General features: G+C 37.6%; 5 protein-coding genes and 1 long non-coding RNA gene across 6 annotated transcripts; 1 reads left to right on the top strand and 5 right to left on the bottom strand.

Moving 5' to 3' along the window:
- Nucleotides 1–1,943: 1,943 nt before the first annotated feature.
- On the bottom strand, nt 1,944–8,568 carry LOC110856209 (cytochrome b5-related protein). The gene is made up of 9 exons (XM_022104675.2): nt 7,611–8,568; nt 6,848–7,140; nt 4,670–4,945; nt 3,534–3,770; nt 2,822–2,882; nt 2,671–2,700; nt 2,552–2,594; nt 2,358–2,466; nt 1,944–2,273 (listed from the first exon to the last, which is right to left on the bottom strand). The coding sequence occupies exons 1-9, from the start codon at nt 7,801–7,803 to the stop codon at nt 2,094–2,096; spliced, it is 1,422 nt and encodes a 473-aa protein (XP_021960367.1). The 5' UTR covers nt 7,804–8,568; the 3' UTR covers nt 1,944–2,093.
- A 1,423-nt stretch (nt 8,569–9,991) lies between these two features.
- LOC118437658 lies at nt 9,992–13,322 on the bottom strand. Its single transcript, XM_035856851.1, has 2 exons — nt 11,959–13,322; nt 9,992–11,468 (listed from the first exon to the last, which is right to left on the bottom strand). The coding sequence occupies exons 1-2, from the start codon at nt 13,314–13,316 to the stop codon at nt 10,745–10,747; spliced, it is 2,082 nt and encodes a 693-aa protein (XP_035712744.1). The 5' UTR covers nt 13,317–13,322; the 3' UTR covers nt 9,992–10,744.
- Nucleotides 13,323–14,734: 1,412 nt separating this feature from the next.
- Nucleotides 14,735–15,847, bottom strand: LOC110856269 (putative ferric-chelate reductase 1). The gene is made up of 6 exons (XM_022104744.2): nt 15,726–15,847; nt 15,570–15,651; nt 15,358–15,497; nt 15,122–15,255; nt 14,959–15,050; nt 14,735–14,871 (listed from the first exon to the last, which is right to left on the bottom strand). Exons 2-6 carry the CDS (start codon nt 15,632–15,634, stop codon nt 14,799–14,801), a joined length of 504 nt encoding a protein of 167 aa, XP_021960436.1. The 5' UTR covers nt 15,635–15,651; nt 15,726–15,847; the 3' UTR covers nt 14,735–14,798.
- Nucleotides 15,848–17,417: 1,570 nt separating this feature from the next.
- Nucleotides 17,418–19,051, bottom strand: LOC118437679. Its single transcript, XM_035856955.1, has 3 exons — nt 18,526–19,051; nt 18,318–18,467; nt 17,418–18,246 (listed from the first exon to the last, which is right to left on the bottom strand). The coding sequence occupies exons 1-3, from the start codon at nt 18,809–18,811 to the stop codon at nt 18,119–18,121; spliced, it is 564 nt and encodes a 187-aa protein (XP_035712848.1). The 5' UTR covers nt 18,812–19,051; the 3' UTR covers nt 17,418–18,118.
- Nucleotides 19,052–19,456: 405 nt separating this feature from the next.
- LOC118437732 lies at nt 19,457–22,472 on the top strand. Its single transcript, XM_035857051.1, has 4 exons — nt 19,457–21,031; nt 21,114–21,128; nt 21,313–21,563; nt 21,712–22,472. Exons 1-4 carry the CDS (start codon nt 21,009–21,011, stop codon nt 21,741–21,743), a joined length of 321 nt encoding a protein of 106 aa, XP_035712944.1. The 5' UTR covers nt 19,457–21,008; the 3' UTR covers nt 21,744–22,472.
- A 115-nt stretch (nt 22,473–22,587) lies between these two features.
- Nucleotides 22,588–23,709, bottom strand: LOC118437733. Its single transcript, XR_004836312.1, has 3 exons — nt 23,517–23,709; nt 22,987–23,443; nt 22,588–22,876 (listed from the first exon to the last, which is right to left on the bottom strand). It is a non-coding gene; the product is annotated as an uncharacterized LOC118437733 (long non-coding RNA).
- Nucleotides 23,710–24,994: the final 1,285 nt, after the last annotated feature.

The following is a 24,994-nucleotide window of genomic DNA, read 5'->3' as shown; positions in this document are numbered from 1 at the left end:
CGTCGTTTGCTTTCTCCTTGGTGGTGGCGTTTTATCCCGTGCAATTTGGTTTGGCGTGGCACAATTTCGTGAATCTGCTTTTCTCCAATTTCCCACTGACGGAGGAAGAGTCACGCGCAGCGAACGATGACTTTCCTTGTGTGAGAAAGAGAAAAAGAGGGTCGTTTCAACCTCAAAAAGAAGAAAGAGAAAGCAAAGAGAAAGCAAAGACGAGGAGGAGGAAGAAAGCCCGCAATTTTGTTACGGCTTGGTTTTACTGCATGCATGCATACATATCTCCTCGTTGGATATTGTTAGATGGTTAGGTTGCCTTAAAAAGGGTGTGTAACGAATTATGTCGGGAGGTTTACTGCAGGTGTTCTAATAATAGTTTGGTAATTAGCTCGTTTTTACTGTACGTGACCTAGTTAAAGGGAAAAACGTGGTTATGCAGTTTGAAATGAAAGCAGAGTTATTTCTAATGTTGTAAGAGTGGAGGTCTCACAACGAATGCTCTCCGATTTTGAGCAAATTAGTGACAACCGATGACAAATTTAATTAGTATGAAAATTGCAAAGGGTATCATCTCCCAATGGGCACGTTTGACCGAGATATTTGCATCCGAAGAGGAGAAAACGCGCCCTAGAGTTGACAAATTTTACACTTTGGCTATTGCAAATTTCATATTACTCAAATTTATGACCGATTAACACTAATTTGTCCAAAATCGGAGAGCATACGTTGCGAGACCTCGACTGTAAGTGATCATAAATCTTAATTTTTTCTCGACCTTTTTCGTTTGCATAAGAATGTTGTGGAGGAACTTGGCTTGATTCCTTAATTATAAAACAATCACATCATAAAACATAGTCCTCCTCGCTCGCTTGCTAGTAGGATTTCAGAGATCAAATTCTGCTCTCCGTAACCCAACCCTACTCTTGTGCTGCTCTGGACTGTTTCCATTTCATTGGAGAAAGCCCTTTATGGATGGATACAGTGGCCGCGGAAGCAGGGTGGGACAGAGGGACAATATCCCCACGGTTATTCGATGTCCCCATCATCTCCCATCTTATATAATCCCCTCCCTCCCCTGTTAATGTCCCCAGATGACCCCACACCTTCCGCGGCCACTGTTCTCAGGTGACATGAAACGTATGACGACCATGCATGTTTGAGACGTGTTTTACTGTTGACTTGTGTTCACTATTTGTATGTATTTTACGTAGGAGGAGGAGGAGGAGGAGGAAAAGATAAATTAATGGGAAAACTTTTCTTTTCACTGAACTTATTGGACGAGGAGAAAAATATCAAGAACAAATTCGGGAATATGTAAGGATCCAGATCCGTATGTATAATATGGCTTCGGGATTAGTAATAAAATGCGGAGCCAGCATGGTCCTAAAATCGATTAAAGGGAATCTTATAGTAGGTAACTACAAACATACGGGTTCGAGATTGATTTTGCTGGCAATAAAAATATACCATTGCATAGTAAGGATGGAGGTCTCGCAGCGAATGCTCGCAGATTTTGGGGAAAATTGTGCAAATTCGATCACAAATTTGATTAGTATGAAGTTTGCAAAAGACACGATCTCCCAATGGGCACGTTTGGCAGGGATATTTGCATTCAAAGAGGAGAAAGTGCGCAGTAAAATTGGAAAGTGTAAAATTTGTGGACTTTAAGGGCGCGTTTTCTCCTCTTGGGATGCAAATATCTCTGCCAAACGTGTGTCTTTTCTTCTGCAAATTTCATTAAATTTGCGATCGATTAACCCAAATAGAAAACGCGCAGTAAATTTGGAAAGTGTAAAGTTTATCGACTTTAAGGGCACGTTTTCTCCTCTACGGATGCAAATATCTCTGTAAAACGTGTATCTTTTGCAAATTTCATACTAATTAAATTTGTGATACATTAACCCAAATTTGCACAAAATCTGAGAGCACACGCTGGGAAACCTCCATTCTAAGTATTGCACGTCTTAATCGACTTATTTTATTCGTTGAGCCTCGTTTTAAACGTTACACTTGTCTGGATTTTTATAACGGTAGCGGAATTAAAATAAAAATAAATAATAAATATGGATTTAAATATGGATCGGATTTATATGCATAAATCAGTATTCGCCAAACTGGTAGCCCAACTGTCTTTTGCGAGACCACTTGGTGACCCTGGCGTATTGTCGGTGCGTCCCAATGAAAAGCTCGAGTTGAGACGCGTATCGATTATTCTCCAAGAATTCGTGAAGCACTTGTTCGAAAATCGGTTTGAGCAGAGGCAGCTTGGAGTGACACACCTAAAAAACACCGAAACGGGGGATGAGTAATGAATGAGAATTACATAAGGAAGAGAGTTGGATTTTAGTCATTAAAATTCAAACCGAAGGGAAAAGGTGATGTAACGGATGTTCTCCGAAAGTTGTCAAAACGGCGAGCTCAGTCTTATGAAAGTCGTCCGCCTTGTCCAGCGTCGAGTCTAATTGACACAGCCTAAAATAATAAATAAGGTGAGATTATTACTTATTTATAGTTTCTTCCAGACAAGATAAATAAATAATTGGGGGTAAAAACTGACCCGAAATCGGGATCATGTCTGGCTTCGTCGCCATCATGAAAACCTGGAAATAATTGTGTATCAAATGTTTGATTAGTTTAGTTTTTTTCTTCTTTTTATAAGAGGATATTTTGTCTCACAGGCTGGGTGATGATGAGCAGCGTTTAATCCTTGCATTTTTAAATTGGTGGATAAATTGTTGTTAATTTGTTTATAATTAATTATAATTAATTATTGTTATTATTAATTAAGTGTTAATTATAAGACTAAATTCGACGCATATTTATTTACCAACAATTGCGAGCCAGTAGGACGCAGCAGAGTAGATGATCAGCCAACAAAGCGTTCCGTTCTGATAATTTAAATCGTGTAATAAGTACAAATTTATAATTTAGATATTATGATCAGAGGCCGGATGTGTATATATTTACGAAGAATCTTTGAAATCTGAACTTATATAATATTTATGGAAAAAATTCCAAATATTTATGGGACGGGAGAATAACATGAAAATAGGAATTTTCATAAAATTTGTATTTTTGAAGGTAATGCTCAGAAATTTTTGTGGCCAAATTTCTTTGAGGAAAAAAATTGTCTCAAATCGTTGAAATATTTACAGGCTAAGTATATGTAAGTATTTTAAAAATAGTTACATATTTATCAAACACTAACGGAAATATTGATATATCTGAAAACCTAGAAATATGGGGCAATATGTAAAAAAATATTTTAAACTTTTTGTGTTCTTTGAAAGTTAGGCAACACGCTGACGTTGGTCGTCATGAATTAAAATAGTTGAAAATAGATACATATCCGCCCTCTGATCCTGAAACTTAGAAATATGGGATAATATGTAAAAAAAAAAATAAAAAAAAAAAAAATTTGAAATTGTTGTGATCTATGCGAGTTAGGCATCACACTGACGTTGGTCGTCATCAATTGAAAAAGTTGAAAATAGATAGATACATAGCCGCCCTCTGATCCTGAATAAATGCCGGCTTACGATTAGACTTGAAGATAAAAAGATGAAGATTGCTAGCTGGATGAAAATGAGAAAGTTCTCGGGACGAATTTTTGCCTGGCCGGAATAAATTGCCAGGACACGTCTGAGAATGTCCTGTCCCATGATTTGGCTGTATACAAAATGCGAGTAAATCAAGGAGCCGTAACGATTCAGCAAATTCTTTGGACGGCTCGGTAACAACTCAAATATCGGTTGGAGAGCGATGACTTCGTAATCCTGTCGATATAAAGAAACATACATAATAATAATTATTTGTATACAATACTTATGTACCAAGAGAAATAGTCGCAGGTAGGGAAGGATTATCGGAAGATGGGGAAAAATTCTTGAGAACTTGGACCAATTACATGGTGCATTTGTTGGGATTATGGGATTTTTGCGAAGTCAAAAATATTCCGTAAGTAGTTTTGAACTCATTCATAATAGTTACGGAAAGAGAGAGATCAGAAGTAAATCAGTGTTTCGGGTGAAACTTGCAAGAAATAACGGGGAGAAAGTGGTTTTCTTGCAGGTATTTTGACCTGCAAGGCGCAAGAAACTACGCCCCGCCGCTATTTCTTCATATGGCGCGTGGGTTGATGGCACTCATTTCTTGCAGTTTCTTGCACCACGCATTTCTTCAGTTTTTCGGTTTCAAGAAATGTAAAAAAACCGCAAAAAAACTGATTTCTTGCAGATATTTTGACCTGCAAGAAATTCAAGGTGCAAGAAACTACGTCCCGCCGCTGTACTTCATGCGGCGCGCGACTAAATGGTGCACATTTCTTGCACTTTCTCCCAGTTTCTGGCACCTCGCATTTTTGCATTTGTTGCTTTGCAGACTGCACATTGCAATGTAAGAAATGTGGCAAACCCGTAAGAAACGAAACACTGGGTGGTAAAATGCTGAGCTCAGTATTTCCAGGGTTTTTAATCCATGAAGGGAAACTTTACTTTTCAAATAAAACGGAGAAATAAAGTTGTTCCAATTGCACACACCGACTTTCGCAAGATTGGGTAAATCTTTCCATTAAATCTGCCTCAACTAGTTTGAAGGATACTTAATAAACTGAAACTTAATAAACTGAGAAATTGCTATGAATGAATCAAATTCCATAAAAGTTTTGTGTTCTCACAAGAATCGTGTTTGGAAAGAGGTGGTGGCTGAGCCCGTGTGTGATCCTAAATTCGAACGAGGTCATGGGGCAAAGGTCAAAGTAGAAGCGTCGCCACGTGTCCTTTAAGTGAAGAAAGTTATGCGCCCCGACGACCACCATGCCTAAAATTATGCCTGCCAAAATTTGTAGCAGCCAGGATCCCGACCATGCTCCCAAACAGGATGTGAAGACGTAGAGAGATGCGAGGAGGTCTTGGGTAAGCAGCAGCCTTTTTGTAGGACCCGTCCCAACTTTCTGAAAATATATTTAGATGAATAATTATGATAAGTTGAAGCATGGAATGAATCATGAAAAGAAAGTTAGAGTTTGGTACGGCATGGACATATTTCTGGTCTGGTAAAAAGTTTGTGTACTCAACAAGACAAGCAAAAATATTGGTATTTATGTACAAACATTTCTTCAATATTTTACAGAGGTGGGCAAAATACTTTGGGACGATCCATAAATTATGTCACGCGAGAGGGGGGAGGGGGTGGTCTAAGGCTTCAATGATATTGTGCCTAGGGTTAGCTGTAAAATCGAAGTCATTAAGTGCAAAAAGTTTTTAGTATGAACAGTCAGTTACCCTAAAATAGACGGAGGTTGTGCACATGTGACACATGTTAAAGGGGGAGGAGGGGATCTAGAAAATCGCGATTTTTGCATGATTTAATTTACGGGTTGTGAAAATACAGGATTTTGATCTCCGTTATTCCCAGGTTTGGATTTTCAGGGCTGTTACACCCACAAAACGACGAGAATATAAAATTCTTATGAAAATAGGATTTCTGAAGAAATTTAGTTTTCGTCGCTGCCAAATTACATTTTTTCACGAATTGATTTTGACAACGATGAAAAGGTAATTTCTTTACTAGGTTGGGTTAGTATTGACAAAGTACATATTTTGCCCACCTCTGATATTTTATGGCACAGAAGAATGTTAAACTTTTCGAATAATTTATTCTAATAAATCATTAATGTACTGCTTCTTATTAGATACTTGATGTTTTTCATACGTTCGGAAAACTATGTACCAAACCAACATAGTGTTGGTCTCTTTACTTGAGATATTGAACGAAAAAAGTAGTCTTATAAATATTTTATGCCAAATACATTTTCATTTCATATTTGGAAACGACGTGTTATACTTTTAGCCTAAATTTCAATAAATGTCATCATCTAACCTCAAAACGTGAAAAATATTAATACATTATCTTATATTAGAAACCGTCTTTTATCCTTGGTTCGAAAAATGGATTGACTTTTTGGAAAGAACAATAAATAATGAGAGATAAACCCCTCCCGGATTAAGGGTGATGGCTTGTTTGGCACTAAAATATCGTCGTGTTATTCCATCCCATTACGATACATAAGTCATATCATTTTGAAACCTCTCATTCTCATAGGGGCCGTACACAAAGAATGTGATCGATTTTCGGGAAATTTCGACCCTTATTGACCTATACTCCCCATGTTATAAATAACATGGGAAGGATAGGTCTACCCCCCCCCCCTCCCCCCTCAAATCGATCACATACTTTCTGCACAGTCCCATAGACTATGAGATCCCATGGGCTCATTCTCACAACCTACATATTTTTTCAAAATTCTCACATAAGTATAAACTCATAGGAACCTACTTATATGGGAGAATTTTTAAAAATTCTTACATTTTTCCTTCTTCACAAACTTTTAACTTTGTTAAAAAAAACACTCGTGGAGCACTGTTCAAGACGTCAAAATGTTCATATTGAATTTAGTAGAACTATCAACTAAAAAATAAAGCCAGGAAGGGAAAAAAATCACTGCGTGAATAAAAAAATGTGACCTTCGACCTTTCTCAGATACAGGAACGGTGCAATCTTTCTGGGCTAGTATTTTGCCAATTTATAAATTTTTTATCGCGGAAAATGTGCGAAATAGAGCATTTTTTTAAAGGGTCTAACGACCTGTGTGCATAACTAATTTATGCAAATATGTCTGTAAGACAGGTCAGTGCGGAAAGTTGGTCGAATTATTAATAAATAAAAGACGTCTAAAAACATACACTTTTACTAGTCAAGGTCTGATTAGATTAGTAAATCTAATCAGAAACACTCCTCCGGTTGAATCAAAGTTCCTGAACTCTGTAAAAACGGAAATTCTTAAACATTTCACCTTTAAAATGGGTTCGACTCTTCGTTTCAAAGTTTTGTAGAACCCATCGTCTTTGAACTCGTAGGGGGAATTTCTGGGGTGTGTGGCTTCCTTGACGTAATATTTTGCCAGGATGGACTCCACTTTGTTCATGTTGAGGATGTGAGAGGACTCAAAGGCCTCGGTGACATCGGTCCCCCTCGTCACGTCGATCCAGTCCCTTCCGCCGGGGTGCTTCTCGATAAAGTTGGTGAGGTCGTAGAGCTTGTCATGTACTCGCCAGTAATCTCCGATAGCATCTCCTCGTCGTTTATCTGTTGAAGAGTAATTAATTTTTGTGATAATTAGTGCACATATTTACATATTTTGCGGTAACTGTATGAAAATATCGACGCATTTCATGCAAAAAATTGGCCGTTTTTTGCAGAAAAATCATACGTGCATAAACATAAACTATCTAGAATTCTGCATAATTATGCACTAACTGTTCTGCAGAATAGACCCCGACAGAAATTTTCTACAGAATTATGCTAGTTTTTCCTGTAGAAAAATTGCATGCGCATAAATTATGCAGAATTAGGCACACATTGTTCTGCAACTTAGACGCGACAGAAATTTTCTGCAGAATTATGCAAGTATTTCCTGCAGACATTATTGCGAAGACGATTTATGCAGAATTCTGCAGAATTATAGACACGATTTTCATACGGTAACCGAGGCTGAAGCTTTAGTATTTTTGCGGTTCTTTGCAGTTAACAGGTATTTAATTTATTGTTATTATTACCGTCCAGCCAATTGTACGGTGTGACGACTACATTTCTACTGGCAACTTTCCGCAATTTTTTGAAACTGGATTGAATATATGTTGTATCCGGTTTTGATCCGGGTAGCGCCATATCGGATTCTGAGGAAGAATTTTTCACACTTTTAATCCCTAATACACTCGCTGGAAAAGATAACTTTGAAACCGGTGGCATTTTGCACTCTGTTAATAATCCAGTATTATTCACACTTTGAGATTTTAAAAAGTGACCACAAATGGACACAATTAATTGTATCAAGTTTTATAAAACACTGCATGTCACTTTAAAATCATGTCACAATTTGAAATGAAGCAGTGCACTAAACCTGCACTCATTCAGAGTGAGCAGGTGTTGGACTGGTAACCACTCTTCATTTAAGATTGTTGCATGACGCGACAAGAAGAACCTGCGAAATGACCTTCTCAGCGTTTCCTCACGTGTAATTAATGTATGCAACTTCCTGCTCCTTCCAAATTCTGCCTGCATGAGATAAATATGACTATATCAAATATACATACAGCAAGAATGCTTGAATTAAGTCTGCCACGGCAGACGAATTGGGCGGAAGGAAGGAAGGAGAAGCGTAATGTATCCTGTGGTCAGAGTGACCAGATATTAAATTAATTGTGTAGAGAATCAAACACAAATTAATCAGGAGTTAATTTTCCCATGTAAATAGTTTAATATAATTTGGAGTAGATAGATAATTAATTAATGATTATGTAATGTGAATAAGTTTTAGAAAAGTTTTAGAAAAAATTGCAAACTTTTATTCGCACGATGAAGGATCGGAACTATAAAATTAGACGAGTATATATACATAACCGTTTTATAACAGGTGTACATATATAGCTAAATTTTATCATGAGCTTATTTTTGCAAATTTATAAACTTGCAAAAATAACTATAGTTAAGCCAGCACAGAAGGCTTGTACATATGTTGAGCCTTGCACACTACTTAATTCAGTTGTGATAAGGATGAATGACTTGATGTGCTGACGATGTGCAAAAAATGGGGGTTTTTGCGTGCCTAGTGAAATCAAGGTTAACTATCATATCGTATTTATGTATGTGCTAGTGGACAATGCAAAGCACTTCATTAAAGAAGCATGCACTTTAATCGCCCAAACTTCATGGTGAAACCTGTTTAGATATGGATTAAAAGTGTTTCTGCATACGTATGTAAAGGGGGAAGCAGATGTCGTACAGATTTTAAGAATTTATACAACGACTTTGACTTACTCTAATGATCCTTAACTTAATTGCGGATAAACTTGGAATTTTTGCCTAAGTTTCGCATGTTGAAAGTGTGTCGTCAGTATTTAAATACAATGAGTTTTGTTACTTATTCATTTCGCAGGCATGGCAAGGTTCGTTAGCGATTATTATCATTTCCGATGATAATCTGGACAAAATTCTCTATTGGAGGATTTTTTGGAAAAAAATACAAGTATACGATCATTTTGGATTATAACTCGATTATTATCACGTTTTCCAAGAAACTTTTAAAGCGAAATGACATGAGTCACAAGATGCGTGTAATGCACTTCCAGCAGTTAAAATATATCTTAATTGATCGGGGAGATTAATCTGCCCAAAATTCCGGTTTATAATCGAACTCGGTTTATTTAAAATCCCCACAATTGTTAAACTTGACCACCACTATTATTTTCTTGGAAGAAGGAAATATATATTAACATGTTCCCGAGATGTTAATGGGAGACGAGACAAGTTTCCAGGATGTGTGCATGAAAACGGAAGGGGCAGCAAATAAAAATAGAAGTAATTACATACCAATTATGTAACAAATAATAAACACACACACCAAATTACATAATGTTTTTATTATTTAATACTTTTTGTTGAACTCTCGCCAATTTAAGCTGCATTCGAATGGGCCTTGCCATTGAAGACTTAAATGCACATCAATTTAAGGCGAATTGCGATTAAATGTGTGGTTTGTTCACGACCGTGAAGAGAAGAAGGGTACACCTTTAGCGGCACGTTGTATGTACATACAGTGTCGAATAGTAACATTAGCTGCATAAAAAGCACTGATAAGTTAATCATTCTGCATTTATGAAGTAAGATATTAAGCAAGTGAAGGATATCAAATAAAATAACTTCACAACTTTTAACATCATTTCCGCAGATTTGTTGTACCATCTTTCCTGGTTATCATTATCGTTCTGCGTGGTCGGGCAGAACGGAGGATACGACTTTGACTTGTCTTCCTTCATATGCAAGTATTAGGTAATACTTAATAAGTATTACTTCAACAATGCTTTATTAGTTCCGACTGCTAAAATTAATGCAGCCTTAATTGCTGGGCGAATTATTTGCAGGTGAACAATGACAATGATACATTTTATACAATCAATAATTTATTTTGAAGGGTAATTAACTACAGCACATTACGGCATGACAGTATAGATACTTTAAAGAAGAATGCATGGATTCTGACGACATGGTATTTATTGTAAATATTATAATTTAATTTTTAATGTAATTATAATTTAGTTTTATACCAGTTATTCAAGCAGGATTGTCAATATTTCTATTTAAACAACGGCAGTATATGCACTCACAATGGAGGTCTTCAAGCATATGCTCTAGGATTTTGAGCACATTAGCGTCAATCGATCACAACTTTAATCAATATGAAATTGCAAAAGATTCGATCTATCAATCTTCAGGTTTGACAGAGATATTTGCATCCGAAGAGGAGAAAACACGCAATGAATTTGGAAAATGTACATATGTAAAATTGGCCCAGTTTAGAGCGCGTTTTCTCCTCTTTGGATGTACATATCTCGGCCAAAAGTGCCCACTGGGAGATCGTGTCTTTGCAAATTTCATACTAATTAAATTTGTGATTTACTGACACTAGTCTGTCCAAAATCTCACTAATTTTGCCCAAAATTTGAGAGCATACCGTGGGAGACCTCCATTGTTAGTAGAATTTCGGTAGAACAAGAAATTTTATCTCTGGGATAATGTGAAATTGTTCTTATTGATCACTCCTCTTGCAGATGTAAGCATGTAATACGTAGCTAAATTACACAAGCAATTTACACGACAAAAAAAAATTGGCGAAAAATTGCAATCTTCTCTTTCAATCCAGTAAAGGAAACGTCTTCTCCTTCACGGTATGCTTTCTGTGCAAAATCAGCTCCCACACAAACATTATGATTCCGAGCACACTTCCCAACGCGAGAAGGTAATAGGATCCCCGGAAGTGCTTATTTGTCAGGGCATCCGTCCCCTGCACGTCGCCTCCCGTGGTCTTGCTCACATTCGCCTCCTTCTCCCAAGTCCTCCTCTCATTGTAGACGAAATTCATGTCATCATCCCACCACCGCTCCATTAGCCCGCTGTCCGTCGAGCGGATGATAAGCAGATTGAAATTGGTCAAGAAAACGGCCCGTTTTTCCATAATGATCCCCACGCTGAGGAAGCACGTGGTCGCGGCGGCTTTGATGACGGGGACGCGGCCGTACTGGTCACTCAGGTTTCGTTTAAAGACAAAGTCGGCAATCCGACTCCATGAAATGCATACGAATTTCTTGCCAATGACGCGTTCGAAGCAGGCGACATCGTCGGTTTCGAGTTCCATGCGGTTAAAGATTTTTTGATAAGTGGGATTTGGTGAGGTCTGCAGGAGGACGTAGGCAGCTCCGAAGAGGTATTGGAGGGCGTAGGCGTAATCGGAACTGGCGAGTTCTTCAAAGGTTTTGGGGGGTTCTTCAGCATTGGGGAAGGAGAGGAGGGAGACCAGCTTGGATTTGTAGGCGGTGGAGATTACGAGGGTGAAAAATAACCAGAAACAGACGAAGGCTCTGGGATAGAGATATGAGTGAAAATTTTAAGGGTGTATTGGATGATGGTGTAATGTGGGATAGATTTTGGATCTCAGCTGTGCAATGTCTTTAAAGGGAAATTTCTAAATTAGCATTAATTTCATGAGTTTTGAGATAAAGCTACTTTTGATACCTTAACTTAATGTAAAGTTAATTTTTGCAAAACTATCGATTAAAACAATTTTTTAATGAAACTTATTATGAAATGGCAATTTTTGATACGATAAACTATCTATTTGAAAAAAATGTTAATGCCTTTATCACTTCATGATAAATTTTCTCAATTTTTTTCAAATCGATAATTTTGTAGTACCAAAAATTAACTTACCATTAAAGTATATATGAAAAGTAGCATTTACATATCTCAAAACTCATGAAATTGATGCCATTTCAGGAATAGGAATTTAAAGAGATTGAACATGGGGTAGAATGAGACTACAAATCTAATTCCACCTTAACATATTTTTACCTTATCCCATTCGCCTTGAGTCTCTCCGCCGCTGGGACATCCTGCTCTACAATCGATGCAATCGTATACGACACAATATGCACCACATCAAACTGTTCCGTGGTCCTCTGGATGATCAAATACAGCACGATATTCGCCACCATAAACGACGCTCCCAGCCCGATCCACATATCCGTCGCTAACGGCCAAAGGATCGCTTTCCACGAAAAGTACGGAAACGGTTCTCCCGTCGAAAAGGTCAACATTTCATACGAAACTGGATACGTAAATCCGACCACCCTATTCCTTGCGAAAGTCTGCCCCGTCACGTGACCCAGATCGGCCGTTTTGTGCACAATATTGCCCACGGATCCGATCCACGTCCCATTCTTCAGCTTCGACCCGGTCCCTCCGTTGACCATGGAGGGGAAAAAGTCGCAACTAAAGTTGTACCGGGACATGAGGTTGTCCATCACGATTTTATAAAGCCCCCGTTTCGCGACCCATTTCCCCTCCTCGGATCTCAGCTCGTTCAACCACCGCGTCCCCATCGGGGTCCCGACGGCGAGCAGTTTCCCGTAAAAGTTTCCGGTAAGATCGGGAAACAGGGTGGAGAAATCAGCAAAGTCAATGTGACTTGAGTTTGCTGGATGGATGCGTCCCCAGGGCACCAGGAGAGCTTTAGGTTTCCCAGAATCGCAATAAAAACACGTGGTGGACATCGTTATCCCGTTATCGATTGGGGTGGATTTATGGGGGGATGATTGGAGCAGGACTTTGTACTTGATCCCGGCCCCGATTTGGCTGGAGACGAGGTCACGGGAGGGATCAGTCGATGCCGTGGAGACGATGAAGATGAAGTAATCTTCGTCTTTTTTTATGACATTGGACCATTTTGTGATTTCGGTGTAGAGACGATTCGAAAGGCCGGGGAAGAGATGGGAGACGGTGAGGATGGCGGTTGTGCAGGGGTCGCGGAATCGGTGGACGTCTGAAATAGTGTCGAGATTGGTGAGGGATTCTTCAGATTTATTGGGGGAGATGAGACTGGGGGCATTTGAAAATGAGTCGAAGTTGGAGTTTACTTGGACGACGAATGCATCACGCTCAACACGGCGAATACTTTGATCGAATACTTCATCAAAGTCGGAGCTTTGGGACAGATTTGGGTGTGGATTTTGCTCGGAATTTATGTAAATGTGTAGCAGTGAGCAAGGGGTAAATCTGTTTTGGAGGAGTTGGACGAGAAATTCGGTCAGATTGTTATTCATTTTTTTTGGTGGAGCGGTAACATTTTTAGACGAAACGGTAAAAATAATTAGAAGAAGAGTGGTGATAATTTTAAAGTGAGACATTTTTTTATTTTGAGGTGTGGACATATGTATGTAAATATGTGACCTCCGAGAAGAATGTGTGTGTGCGTCTTTATCCACTTTTTGAGAATGAATGACTTTCATTTGTGCAGTGTCGTATCGTGTAAAATATCTTTAATGAGGAGAAAGCAATTGCATGTCGGCAGATAAGCATCGCCACCTGCGGGACAGCAGGCGATTTGATTAATTCATGTTGAGAATTTATTTAAAATCGAAGAACTCTGCTTAATTTGATTAGGGTGGCGATATGGTTTTGTAACAAGTTGCGTTTAAGGGGCTGGACGGAAAGGATGTGATCAATGTTTGGGGAGTTTAGTCTGGCAAAATCTTCCAAGCTTCCCCCGACCCATAATTATTCGAAAGTTTTTGGAAACTTTAAAATGACTTCCTCCAAAAGACATACTTCCCCTTGGATATCCCAGACTGGAATTTTGGCCCCCTACCTCTGTTGTGACCTATATGCCCCATGTTATAATTAACATTGGAAGGGTTGAATGCCTTCTTGATCATACCCCTTCTCGCCTCAAATTGGTCACATAATTTGTGAACGGCCCCTTCCGAAAAAGAAACTTAAACGTATCGATTGATGCTTTGTTTCAATTCAAATCGACACATTTTTAGTGACTCCAGTCATGCAATTAGTGTACAGAGGAGAGAATGAGTTTGAAAAAATAAGTTTTCTGGAATGCTTTGTTTGTACCCAAATTGCTATTTTTCGTTGCATAACACAAATTATAAATGCAGGTAGAAAAATGCAGTATAAAATTCAGGCACAAATCGCCACAAATTTTATGTAATTTATATTTGGATAGAGTATAATCTATCAATTACAAGTTGGAACATTGATAGCCAATTAAGGGTAATTGGGCGGAGATAATTTGAGGTATGTGCATAGGTAATTCTAGAACTACAGATTATAATCATTCATACATGCAACCCAAGTCTACCCCAATCAATTACGCATATTCGCAATTTTCGTAAATTGACTTAATTTAGCTGATGAAGGACAAAATTAGGATAAAGATATATTGTGGGAATAATTGTTGGAAAATTTGCGGCATCATTTGCAGATTTATCGGATTTAAGGTCTGTGCATTTGTCGTTTGCACATATGCTTCTGCCAGCATATTTGTCACCCAACCGATTTTTTGGCATACAAATTGTATGATACAATGTGTACATCGGTGCTTCGCAAAGAACGCAAGAAACTCGAGGTGCAGAAACTGGTAACAAGTGCAAGAAATATGCGCCATTTGAAATCTAGCCTCGGGACGTATTTAGTTTCTTGCGCCTTGGATTTCTTACAGGTAAAAATTTTTACCTGCAAAAAAACGCTTTCTTGCCGTTATTTCTTGGTAGTGTGTTTACTTGCACCCCAAAAAATGATGCACATGATGGTAGGGCATAATTCATGTAGACATTGGTTGTGGTTCTCTCGACTTTGCAACAGACGATTTGGTTTTATTTTAAATTTGATAGTGATAATTTTTAGCTGACAATGGAAATCGGGTTAGCTTTTATTTGCATCCAGTACGTCGTGAATCGCTGCACGACGGTGGCCCTGAAATAAAAATAAGGACAAATATACTCACATGCACATACTTATCAAGTTACATAATTTATGATAAGTGTGGCCGTAAAAACGTACTGAATTTGCACCGTTCCCTTGTAACTTGCAGGCGCCGTCCAGGACACTTGAACCTTGGTTTTGTCCTCTGAATTTACATGATGGGCAGCATTCTGTGCATAAAATGGTTACATAACAATTTGAACAGTGTGTATGGTCTGATCTGATCTGTTTTTTATCGTACCGATTTGATTCCACTGCAACTGTGCGTTTTTGCATTAGTATTCTCATTAAATGTTCCGATCGGGGTGCCTTTTTCGTCCCTAGCTTGGACATAAAAGCCCTTGAATTTTTCTCCGTTTTTCGCATAGATCGTGACTGTGTTGGTAAACAAGAATGTCATAAAATTCATGATGCATTCCAGAAATTTTAAGTGATCTGTAAAGAGTTTATAGCTTTTTAATAGTTGTTGTTTATTACCATCGACCGTTTCTCCTCCTCGAACTTGGGCAACGTCCGTGGTCACATTGAATGGGGGGGAAGACTGCTGTGCCTTGTAGCTATCGTGGCCAGGTTGCATGTTTTTGCAGACGGAACGCACCGGGGGGACGGAGACGGAACTAGAAGGTGGGACAAAATTCAAATCAGTTGGTCAATTAGCAAATCACTATAATAATTGCAAAAATAATTACAATGCTTCTCCCCAGTCGACGAAATTTACTAGTATTATTAGTAAACATGCTAAACTAGGCTTCATTTCGGTTTGGGCAAAATCTTTAAAAAATTAAAATCTATGAAATTGGAAGAGTGAAATTGTAGTTAGTGTTAAAGATGGTTTATTTATTTACTTATTTAATTTTCTCACTATTTAGTAACACGTTATGCAACCATTCATTATTGCGATGGTCTCGTGACTGTCTGTGTGAGCGTTACTTGGCTAATACATTCACACAAAAAGGAGAAAAAAATCTGTGAGAATGAAGGTCTTCTTCTAAAGTATATGTACATACATTGCATACTATGTCCAAGATATGTATGTATGTGTATATTTAATTACCATATCGTATAGATAAGTAATATTGAGATTTTATTGTGCAAAATATTTTTTATGGTGGACGGGTTTCCCATGCTCGTCATTAGTGATGTGATGCCCAATCGGACAAGATTTGGTTTAAGTGTTGGTTTATTTGTATGTATGATTTTCGATTAACAATAAGATGCTTATTTGTCTCATGTGATATGGAAATGATATACGGTTCGAATAGAATGCAGCATATTAATGCAAATTTCGTAGGTGACAAAGAACCTAAGAGGTAATGTTGGTTCTTAATTTGAGAAATGCTGAAGGTGCTCATTTATTCAGGATGTGTGTAGCATGTCTAAGATTCTTGTTGCGATAGGTTATACAACCTCGTTACAATTCAGTCGATGAGTGAGTGTTATGTATCAGTGTGTAGATTAATACTCCAATTTTTAGTCCGAACCAGGGATTATGTAAGCGTCATGTCCATCCATCCAGCGGAAAAGTTGAACATTTTCAGAAATTAACTTTCAGAAAACAGAAATTTGGCAGGAGATCCCTAATGGCTTCTAATAGAAGAATGTGAAGCTATATAAAGTAAAAGTTAATATTTTCGGCTGAAATTTAGTAAAGTATTTTATAGAAAATAAATGCCAAATATTATGGGACGTTTATACATAAATTATGTAAATCGCGATTTTCTCGACCCCCCTACCCCTCTCCCCTGTAACATGCATCACATAGGCACGATATCATTGGACCCTTAAACCCCCCCTGTTGAGTTACACAATTTATGAACGTCCCTTTACTAATAAATCCTGGCTCGGGCTATGCAATCCTGTACTAAAAGGTTTGGCACGAAAGGAGGGATTGGATTATTTAATTGTCTCCTGTTAGAATTTGGTTGATAGGAAAATGTCATTTAGCTGATTATAGTTTCCTGTCCTAAATAACGTTGTCCAGACACGTAATTACGTAATAAGGACGTAAATAATGTCACACCTGCTTTGTTATAACAACACCAGCGCTGGCGAAACCATGCATAACTACCGAACTATAACAGTTACACAAGGAAACTGGCTATTGCAGCAGGGACTTGGGGGCATCAGGTACCCAATTCGTCTAAGTGCTTGCTAATTATTTTATTTTGTAAGTCACGACATCTGCATAACGTTGGCTAATTAATAATTTCGTCGCAACAATTTATTTAAGCTTGGGTTACTGGAGACGTTTAAAAAATGCAAGCTACACAAACTACTAAAAGTTGGTTGCACTCGGTCCTTGGACGGAAATTTCATCAGCTCAAACAAACACCACGTAATCAGAGGGCGGATGTATAAAATCGCTGAAATATGTATTTAATATTTATGGAAAAACGCAAGGTCCTGAATTTTACTTAGTTACGTGTCTACATAAGGTTAGCTCAATTGATGGTAAATTTTGTGACCGAGAGCTTGGGACGAGTTTGGGATTATTGTGGGGAAAAAATTTGTTGTTACGTTAAGTTAAGGTAATTTTATAAAGTAATGATGATGATTTCTGGTGGTGGTGGTGGGGAAAATTGATGATTTTTTAACACATTTCTTGAGCACGTTGTCGTCTATCGTTTTTAATATAAAAAGACAATGGGGAGAAATTGCGCAATTTCAAGTTGTCCAAACAGAAAAGGAAAGCCTTCTCATAAATTTCTCAAGAGCTTAATTAAATGGGGAAAATCGGCAAAAACATACACATTTCGAGTTGGGTCGCTCGGATGTGGAAATTTGCTCCTATTTCACCGTTTTTTACTCTTCCTATCCCAAACTCCTTCCATAGTCCTTGATTTTTCGTGCCCAAGTCTGATACGAAGGCGACAATCAGTCCAATATCAAACAATGCTTTAATTGCTTCTGTTATGTGCTGGCCTGTCGTCTTGTTTTCTAAATCGTAGTAGAGGATCTGCTTCCAGGAAGAAAATAAGCCTCTTGCAGTGATAACTGGAACACAGTCTCGTCCCCCATACACTTTGTCTGCGGATTTGTCATACACGAAACGCTTATTGATGCCCACTTCATCTAAGGCTAGGACGCAAACTCGCTCCCTTTCTGACTTTTCCAAAAACTTAGCTCTCATAACATCCATGACTGGAGTCATAATTTTCCCAGGTATAATTGAGACCTCTTGCAACCATCTTTTTAATGTTGAGATGGACGGGAACGGATAGTTGCACTTGTTATTCTGTTATTCTGTTGTTATTCTCTGTATCTGGACACGTAAACTCCGTATGGTTTTGTTTTTGGACTCAAGGGCCGTTTTACATTCTTGAATCTCCGATTTTAGTCTGGCAATTTCAATATGAAGCTGCAGTTCTAGTAATTAACATCAAATATGTATTATGTAAATTAGAGTTCGAAAAATAATTTATAGTGGTAATAAATACCATTATTTGAGGTGACATCGCTATTTATTGCGACGTTCGCCACGGTTTGTTGAATTTCTGTGCCACCCATTTCCATTCGATCCAATTCAATACATATGGGTGCGCCCATGTCAATCCGCATACGATCCGTATCAGGCAGTTGTGTCTCACCTTTAATGCATCGAAATTATAAGTAATTTTATTATAATAAATAATCCAATTATAATACCAGTTGGACTGTTCCACAGATTCAGAGTTGGTATTGCAATTGACTTTAAGACTGGGGCACCTCCTTTAGCTTTTATTCCGGTGACCTGACCTGCTACATAATCATTTGAAGAGAAATGACGGCTGCAAACCCCGAAGTTGTCAATTTTAAGGGATGATGTTCCAATTGTTCTGGAAATCCAAGTGGTCCGGAGGAGAGCATGTTTCGCATTGGGAAATGCGTGGACTTTATGAGAAGGCTTTCCTTTTCTGTTTGGACAACTTGAAATTGCGCAATTTCTCCCCATTGTCTTTTTATATTAAAAACGATAGACGACAACGTGCTCAAGAAATGTGTTAAAAAATCATCAATTTTCCCCACCACCACCACCAGAAATCATCATCATTACTTTATAAAATTACCTTAACTTCACGTAACAACAAATTTTTTCCCCACAATAATCCCAAACTCGTCCCAAGCTCTCGGTCACAAAATTTACCATCAAATGAGCTAACCTTATGTAGACACGTAACTAAGTAAAATTCAGGACCTTGGAAAAACGCTAAAATATATTTGGGAAATATGCACATACGAGCAAAGCCATGAAAATAAGAATTTTCATAAAATTGGTATTTTTGTATTTTTTGTGCACTCAAAATAAGGTAGTAATGAATCATTACCATGCGGAATGACTATGTGTCTCTACCACGTCGGTTACGATTTGTCGTAGAAATGGTAAGAATAAGTTCAGGGAAATTCAAATTCATTACCAAATATTAAGGAAGTTAATACCATTATGAATTAAATTCGAATTTCCCTCAACTTATTATTACCATTTCTACTACAAGTCGTAACCGACGTGGTAGAGACACATAGTCATTCCGCATAGTAATGATTCATTACTACCTTATTTTGAGTGTGGTCCAGTTTCGTTGAGCAAAACCATTTCGACACCCATCACTGAAATATTTGCAAAATATATTTTTGTATTTTTGAAAACATAAATAAAACATCTACATATTTACCATATTTATAAATATGTCTGAAATGTGGAAATATGCAATAGTATCTTGATCATCAGGACCTGACTCATCATCAGACTCAGAATCCATAATATGGATTCTTACTTTTCCATATTATAGGGAAAAGTTCCTGGAAGGTCGTCAGAACATTTAGAACCGTAATAACCGTATGAGTCGGAACCAGTATCGCCACTTTCGCTTTCGTCGCCATCAGAAGAGTTCTCGAATTCGGAAAAGATCAAAAAAAGTATTACTTATTTATTAATGAACTATTAGTACTTTAACAGTCAAATAATTATTTGGTAACAATATTATTAAAATGCATAGTAGTCTTACTTAAATATAATAAATTTTATTAAGTTTTTTTTCCTGCTGGGAGGGTTCCCAAAATTGAAGCCAAAGTTGAACTGTATGACTGAGTCTTCGCTGGAGGAAGAAATTTGTAGATCGTCGTTCCTTGCCGTCAGCCTCAGTGGTAATGTCTTTAATGAAAGGTAACCACTCCTGACCCCATACACCCAAGGTCTCAATTATAACAGGTATAAAATGAGTAGGAGACATGCGTAAATTTCTTTCTTTGTATATTCTGCTTTGGTGGCAGATTGTGTTGTGAAAATATGATTAGGGCTTACAACTGATTAAATACAATGTATGTATTGTCTTATCTATAAAACTTCCATGTATTTTAATGACATTGTTAACAAACAATTATTTGATTGTATCTATTAATAAAATAAACTAAATTACATTATTTTCATTAGAAAAATACACTAGTCAAATTCATAATTAGTCGTAGAAGAAAGAAGAAATACAAATAGAAATGCACTTACTGGTGGGCGATTTTAGATTACCTCCTTCCGCCTGAGCAATCTTTTCTTGCTCTAATTCCCATTCCAGTTTCATGGCCCGATACCAATTAGCTTCTATAAATACTGGATTTTGTAACGAATTCAGCTCCAAATTGTGGAGTCTGATTTCATGAGCAAAACAGTAACTTATTTGTACGAAAGGCTTTAAGTATGTCGGACAGACAAAATGATTTTTTCCTCTGTGACGCTTCACCACGAGTCGCGGTGAAGGACGAATAAATTCTTGTCCTTGTATACCGTTGTCGTTGCCTTATAATTGATCAATCGGGACAGAGTATTCTCCTATTAAAAAATACATATGTAATTTCAGTGTCTCCTATTCGTAACAAGTGCCCACAATAAGTGTACATTACTAAATAGTGTGTAACTTTATGCGTACATCATATGTAATTTATTTAATGAAACAATCAAATAAGAGAGGAAGTAGATAGAAATCAATTGTGTACAATTAGTAAGAAAGTAGATATAGCAGTCAATCAATGATTGCACAATAAGTGAGGAAGTAGATAATCCAACATTCATAAATGAATATTGAATATAAACTTATTTTAATGTTGGCGTAAAAGTTGTGCGAGCAAATTCGTGACATGTCATCACACCGAAACTTGTGACAATGACGTTTAATTCAGAGCACAGGTAAGTCAGTCAAAATAAAAATAAATTGATATTAAATATCAATATCTGATTTTAAAAGATCTATCGTTCTCTATTTAAATAGGAATCAAGAGTTGGGGTAATATTGAGTGTTTGAAATGCTCTTGACTTAGGGGCCGTTCTTAAATTACGTAACGCTAAAAATTGATTTTCTCGACCCCCCCTCCCCCCTTTAACATGGCGTACATAGGCACGATATCATTGGGGCCTAAACCCCCTCCCCCCTTCAAGCGTTACGTAATTTAAGAACAGCCCCTTACCAGCTGTATGGTCTTCATTGCCATCGTCCAGCGTGATAACTTGGACCTCCGGAGCAAATCCATTCAACCGTTGATCCAGCTACTGTATGCAATAGTATCAGGGTCTAACTCACTATCAGAGTCGGAATCCACATATGAAAATGTTCCTGGAAGTTCATCAAAATATTCAGAACCTTACGAGACGCAGCCAGTGTCCCCACTTCCGCTTTCGTCGCCGTTAGAAGAGTTCTCGCTATCTGGAAAGACCAAAAGAGGTATTATTTATTAATTAACTATTAGTACTTACAAATTGTAAGTTACAATACTGTATATTATTAGTATATAATCGATACAGTAAAATAATTATTTGGTAGCAATATTATTGAAATGCATGGTAGTTTCTAATATAATAAATTTCGTTAGGTTTTTTTCCCCTGCTGGGAAATTCAAATTGAAGCCTGTAATACTGAGTGGCTGGAGGAAGAAAGTTGTGGATCGTCGTTCCCCTCGGTCATTATTTGCAGTCTTCATGTCTTTAATGAAAGCAGTGGCCGCGGAAGATCATTTGGACCGTGGGGACATAAATTTTCATGAAAATTTAAGAAAAATAAAAATATAACTGGGTGATTCGAAAATAATCATTACTCAAATTATGTATCCTGGTTATAGATTTACTTAATCAATTATCTTGGAATTGGATGGGAATTATTATTAAATTCGGAAATATTATTACCGAATTTTAATATAATTTCGAAATTATGGTTTAAGTTGTCGTATGAGGTCGATGTTTTTGTACTTCAGTAATTCTAAATCGTGGGGACAAATGAATTGCATGTCCCCACGGCAAAATTTCCATGGGGACAGTGTCCGTATGTCCCCACGCTTCCGCGGCCACTGAATGAAAGGTAACCACTCCTGTCCCCATAGTTTAGTGTATGGGGACAGGACGTTGAGTGGTCTCAACAATTATAATAGGTATAAAAATGAGTAAGAGTAATGCGTGAATTTCTTTCTTTGTATATTCTGCTTTCATGGCAGACTGTGTTGGGAAGATGACTAGGGGCTTATAATTGATTAAATACAATGTATGTATTGTCTTATCTGTAAAACTACCATGTATTTTAATGACATTTTTAACACACAATTATTCGATTACATCCATTAATAAAATAAACTAAATTACATTCTTTTCATTAGAAAAATACACTTGTCAAATTCATAATTATAGCCGTAGAAGAAAGAAGAAATACAAATTAATGAACTTCAGCTAGAAAAAAAAAACAATTTCAGGGTAACTACAAAAAAACGCTATAGAGGCTGGACTATTACCAACTTGGAGAACAAGATACAATATATGTAGATATTTGTTGCCAGAAGATGAGGAATATTCGCATTCAAATTCTTCACCCCCTCATCCTCACTGTACAATGTTCTTCTTGGTGCTGGAAAGTTTGCAGGAAATCTTCTTCCCAGAGCTTATCTTCTTCCAACTCCTCATCCAGGTGCGTGTCAGTATCCGTCTCCATCTCATCTCCACTGACAAAGATCAAATCACAGACCGAGGGACTACAGCATACAGAATTGAAGACTATAGATTCAAGATAACAGAACCACAATTAATCAACAATACAAGCCACACATTAACAATCAAAACATTCTATACATATCAATTCACTTTAATTTTAAGGATTAATTTACCTGTGCAGTGTTCGAGTATACCATCCTGAACTATTTCTCTCCATGAGAATTACGAGAGTTTAATGTTTAAATACATTAATAAATCAAAATCACGACTCAGAAAAAAATTAAATCGTGTCTTAAAAATTGTCCACATATTAGACACGTTCTGGTAATAATCCCAGCAACAAAAGTTCTACCTTTAAAACGTCAACTGGTGCCAATTTCTTGGATACGACAAGAAACTTTCTTTCTACGTCGTGTTTCTTGCATTGTTTTCTTTGCAATTTTCGATGGGGGAGCGTTGCTTCCTCTTCCGACTGCCGCTGATTACAGTGCTTGGAGTACCGGTTAATGATGACGCCTCGCTGTCCCCGTCTTCTGGGGGCTCGGCCGCCAGAAGTGATAGCAGTGGAATTGGAATGACCGTTGGTTGATCCTGGGGACCGGTTAAATTTGGAAGGTTTCCAGAAACGACCTGAATCATAAGACGACAATATTTAAGATCTTGCTAACGATGAGCTTTTTTATGTGCAACGAATAAACCGTACCAATGTCGTCCTCGGCGATTTTTCCCTCTAGTAACTGATTGTTTATTAACAATTAATTTTTTCCCTCTTCAATTAACCCTCGTGTCATGTCACGTGTCATGGCGCACCTAGCAATTGTACTTGCTGCCGCTCGTTTCTTCCTCCCAAAGCGGAAATGAATTTCATAACAGTCATAGATGGACAATGCGGTTCGACCCCCCTGAAAATAAAATGTAAGTTAATAAATTGAAAAATAAAACATCCGCCTAGGGGTGAAAGTAACATTTCCACGATTTTTCATACATGAAATTAATATTCAAATATTATTCTGGCAGAAACACTATTACATTTACTGTAGCAATTTATTCACAGGCCTCACAGAAGAGAAGAAGGCAACGTCATTAATGTTTCAGAGAATTGTCAAAGTTCAAAGAGGGAATGCGTCATCTATCTATTTTGGGATCTCCTCCACAACAAGACAAACTTATATAGCGAGATATTCGTGGCCGTCTGTCCGTCAGTATTTCAATAACTCAGTAATTGTTGTACAAAACTGAAATTTGGTAGTGTTTGCTAATTGTTCTGTTCTGGAAGAATATAAATTAAAATTTGACAAATTTCACCACGGGCACGGGCATGGGTAACCCCCTCGGGTCCCTTTGGACAAAAATTGTATGAGTTTGAAATCTTAATTTTCCTCTAGAAGCCATTAGCAAGCTCGGTACAAAATTTCGACTTTTTTCCTAACTTTGTCCAGTATGCAGTATGCACATGATACAAATTTCAAGTCGGTCGGTCAGTCAACTCGTTCGAGAGTTATCGAAAGACAGACAGACGGACATGAGAATTACATAAGGCCTGGGTGGGGCTAAAAATTTGCATCAACCCCAAATATCGGAAAGATTATTAAAAGTTAGTATTTGGTTGGAATTCGGTAAAAATGTGCAAATTAGGGACATCAACCGACGAGTGTGCATAGTTGAAGATTTACTTATCCCAGCTGGCTCTGCGTAGCTAGTGTAGGTTTTAATCTGGGTCAGGGCTTATGGAAGCGGTATGACTGTTTGTTTGTGAATAATTCGAAAATTTGGTGTAAACTTCAAAATAATAGAAAATATTGAAACAAAAATTCACGGGAGTGGTAATAGGTCAATTGGGACAAAAATGTAGAAGCGAACTCAATGCCTGACTCGGGGTGAATGAAGTATTTATCACGGAGTTGTATATTTAGGTAAGGGATTTACTGGGAAATAACATGCCCAAAATTAGATAGAAGGTAGAAATATGGATAATCGAGGTTCCGAGAAGGTAAAACTTTACCCCAGTTAAGATTTCGAAGTTTAAAATTAATCAAATTACTTAATACTTAATTACTTAATTGTTTAAAAACCTATACTTAATGATCCAAAAATTAATCCTATACCCTATCCAACTCCGTGGCTTGCACAGGGTTTCGGACCTTCACATCCCAACCCGTCATGCTCCAGAGGTTTAAGATA

Source organism: Folsomia candida, unplaced genomic scaffold (assembly GCF_002217175.1).
Source record: "Folsomia candida strain VU population unplaced genomic scaffold, ASM221717v1 Fcan01_Sc015, whole genome shotgun sequence".
NCBI lineage: Eukaryota > Metazoa > Arthropoda > Collembola > Entomobryomorpha > Isotomidae > Folsomia > Folsomia candida.
This window is presented reverse-complemented; position numbering and strand designations above follow the sequence as displayed.

Bases quoted from the DNA above. Each gene is read 5' to 3' on its own strand.
- LOC118437732 (XM_035857051.1), top strand. From the start codon at position 21,009: ATGACGTTTAATTCAGAGCACAG. The intron at 21,564-21,711 runs GTATTATTTATT...AAATTTCGTTAG, and splicing joins ATCTGGAAAGACCAAAAGAG to GTTTTTTTCCCCTGCTGGGA.
- LOC110856209 (XM_022104675.2), bottom strand. From the start codon at position 7,803: ATGCCACCGGTTTCAAAGTTATCTTTTCCAGCGAGTGTATTAGGGATT. The intron at 7,141-7,610 runs GTAATAATAACA...ACTCTTCAACAG, and splicing joins ACCGTACAATTGGCTGGACG to ATAAACGACGAGGAGATGCT. The intron at 3,771-4,669 runs GTGAGAACACAA...TTATATCGACAG, and splicing joins TCTTTCCAAACACGATTCTT to GATTACGAAGTCATCGCTCT.
- LOC110856269 (XM_022104744.2), bottom strand. From the start codon at position 15,634: ATGAAGCCTAGTTTAGCATGTTTACTAATAATACTAGTAAATTTCGTC. The intron at 15,051-15,121 runs GTACGATAAAAA...TTTTATGCACAG, and splicing joins GTTGCAGTGGAATCAAATCG to AATGCTGCCCATCATGTAAA. The intron at 14,872-14,958 runs GTACGTTTTTAC...TTTTTATTTCAG, and splicing joins AAGGGAACGGTGCAAATTCA to GGCCACCGTCGTGCAGCGAT.
- LOC118437679 (XM_035856955.1), bottom strand. From the start codon at position 18,811: ATGGGGAGAAATTGCGCAATTTCAAGTTGTCCAAACAGAAAAGGAAAG. The intron at 18,468-18,525 runs GTATTATAATTG...GATGCATTAAAG, and splicing joins TCTGTGGAACAGTCCAACTG to GTGAGACACAACTGCCTGAT. The intron at 18,247-18,317 runs GTATTTATTACC...GTTAATTACTAG, and splicing joins CGATGTCACCTCAAATAATG to AACTGCAGCTTCATATTGAA.
- LOC118437658 (XM_035856851.1), bottom strand. From the start codon at position 13,316: ATGTCCACACCTCAAAATAAAAAAATGTCTCACTTTAAAATTATCACC. The intron at 11,469-11,958 runs GTAAAAATATGT...TCTCTATCCCAG, and splicing joins CTCAAGGCGAATGGGATAAG to AGCCTTCGTCTGTTTCTGGT.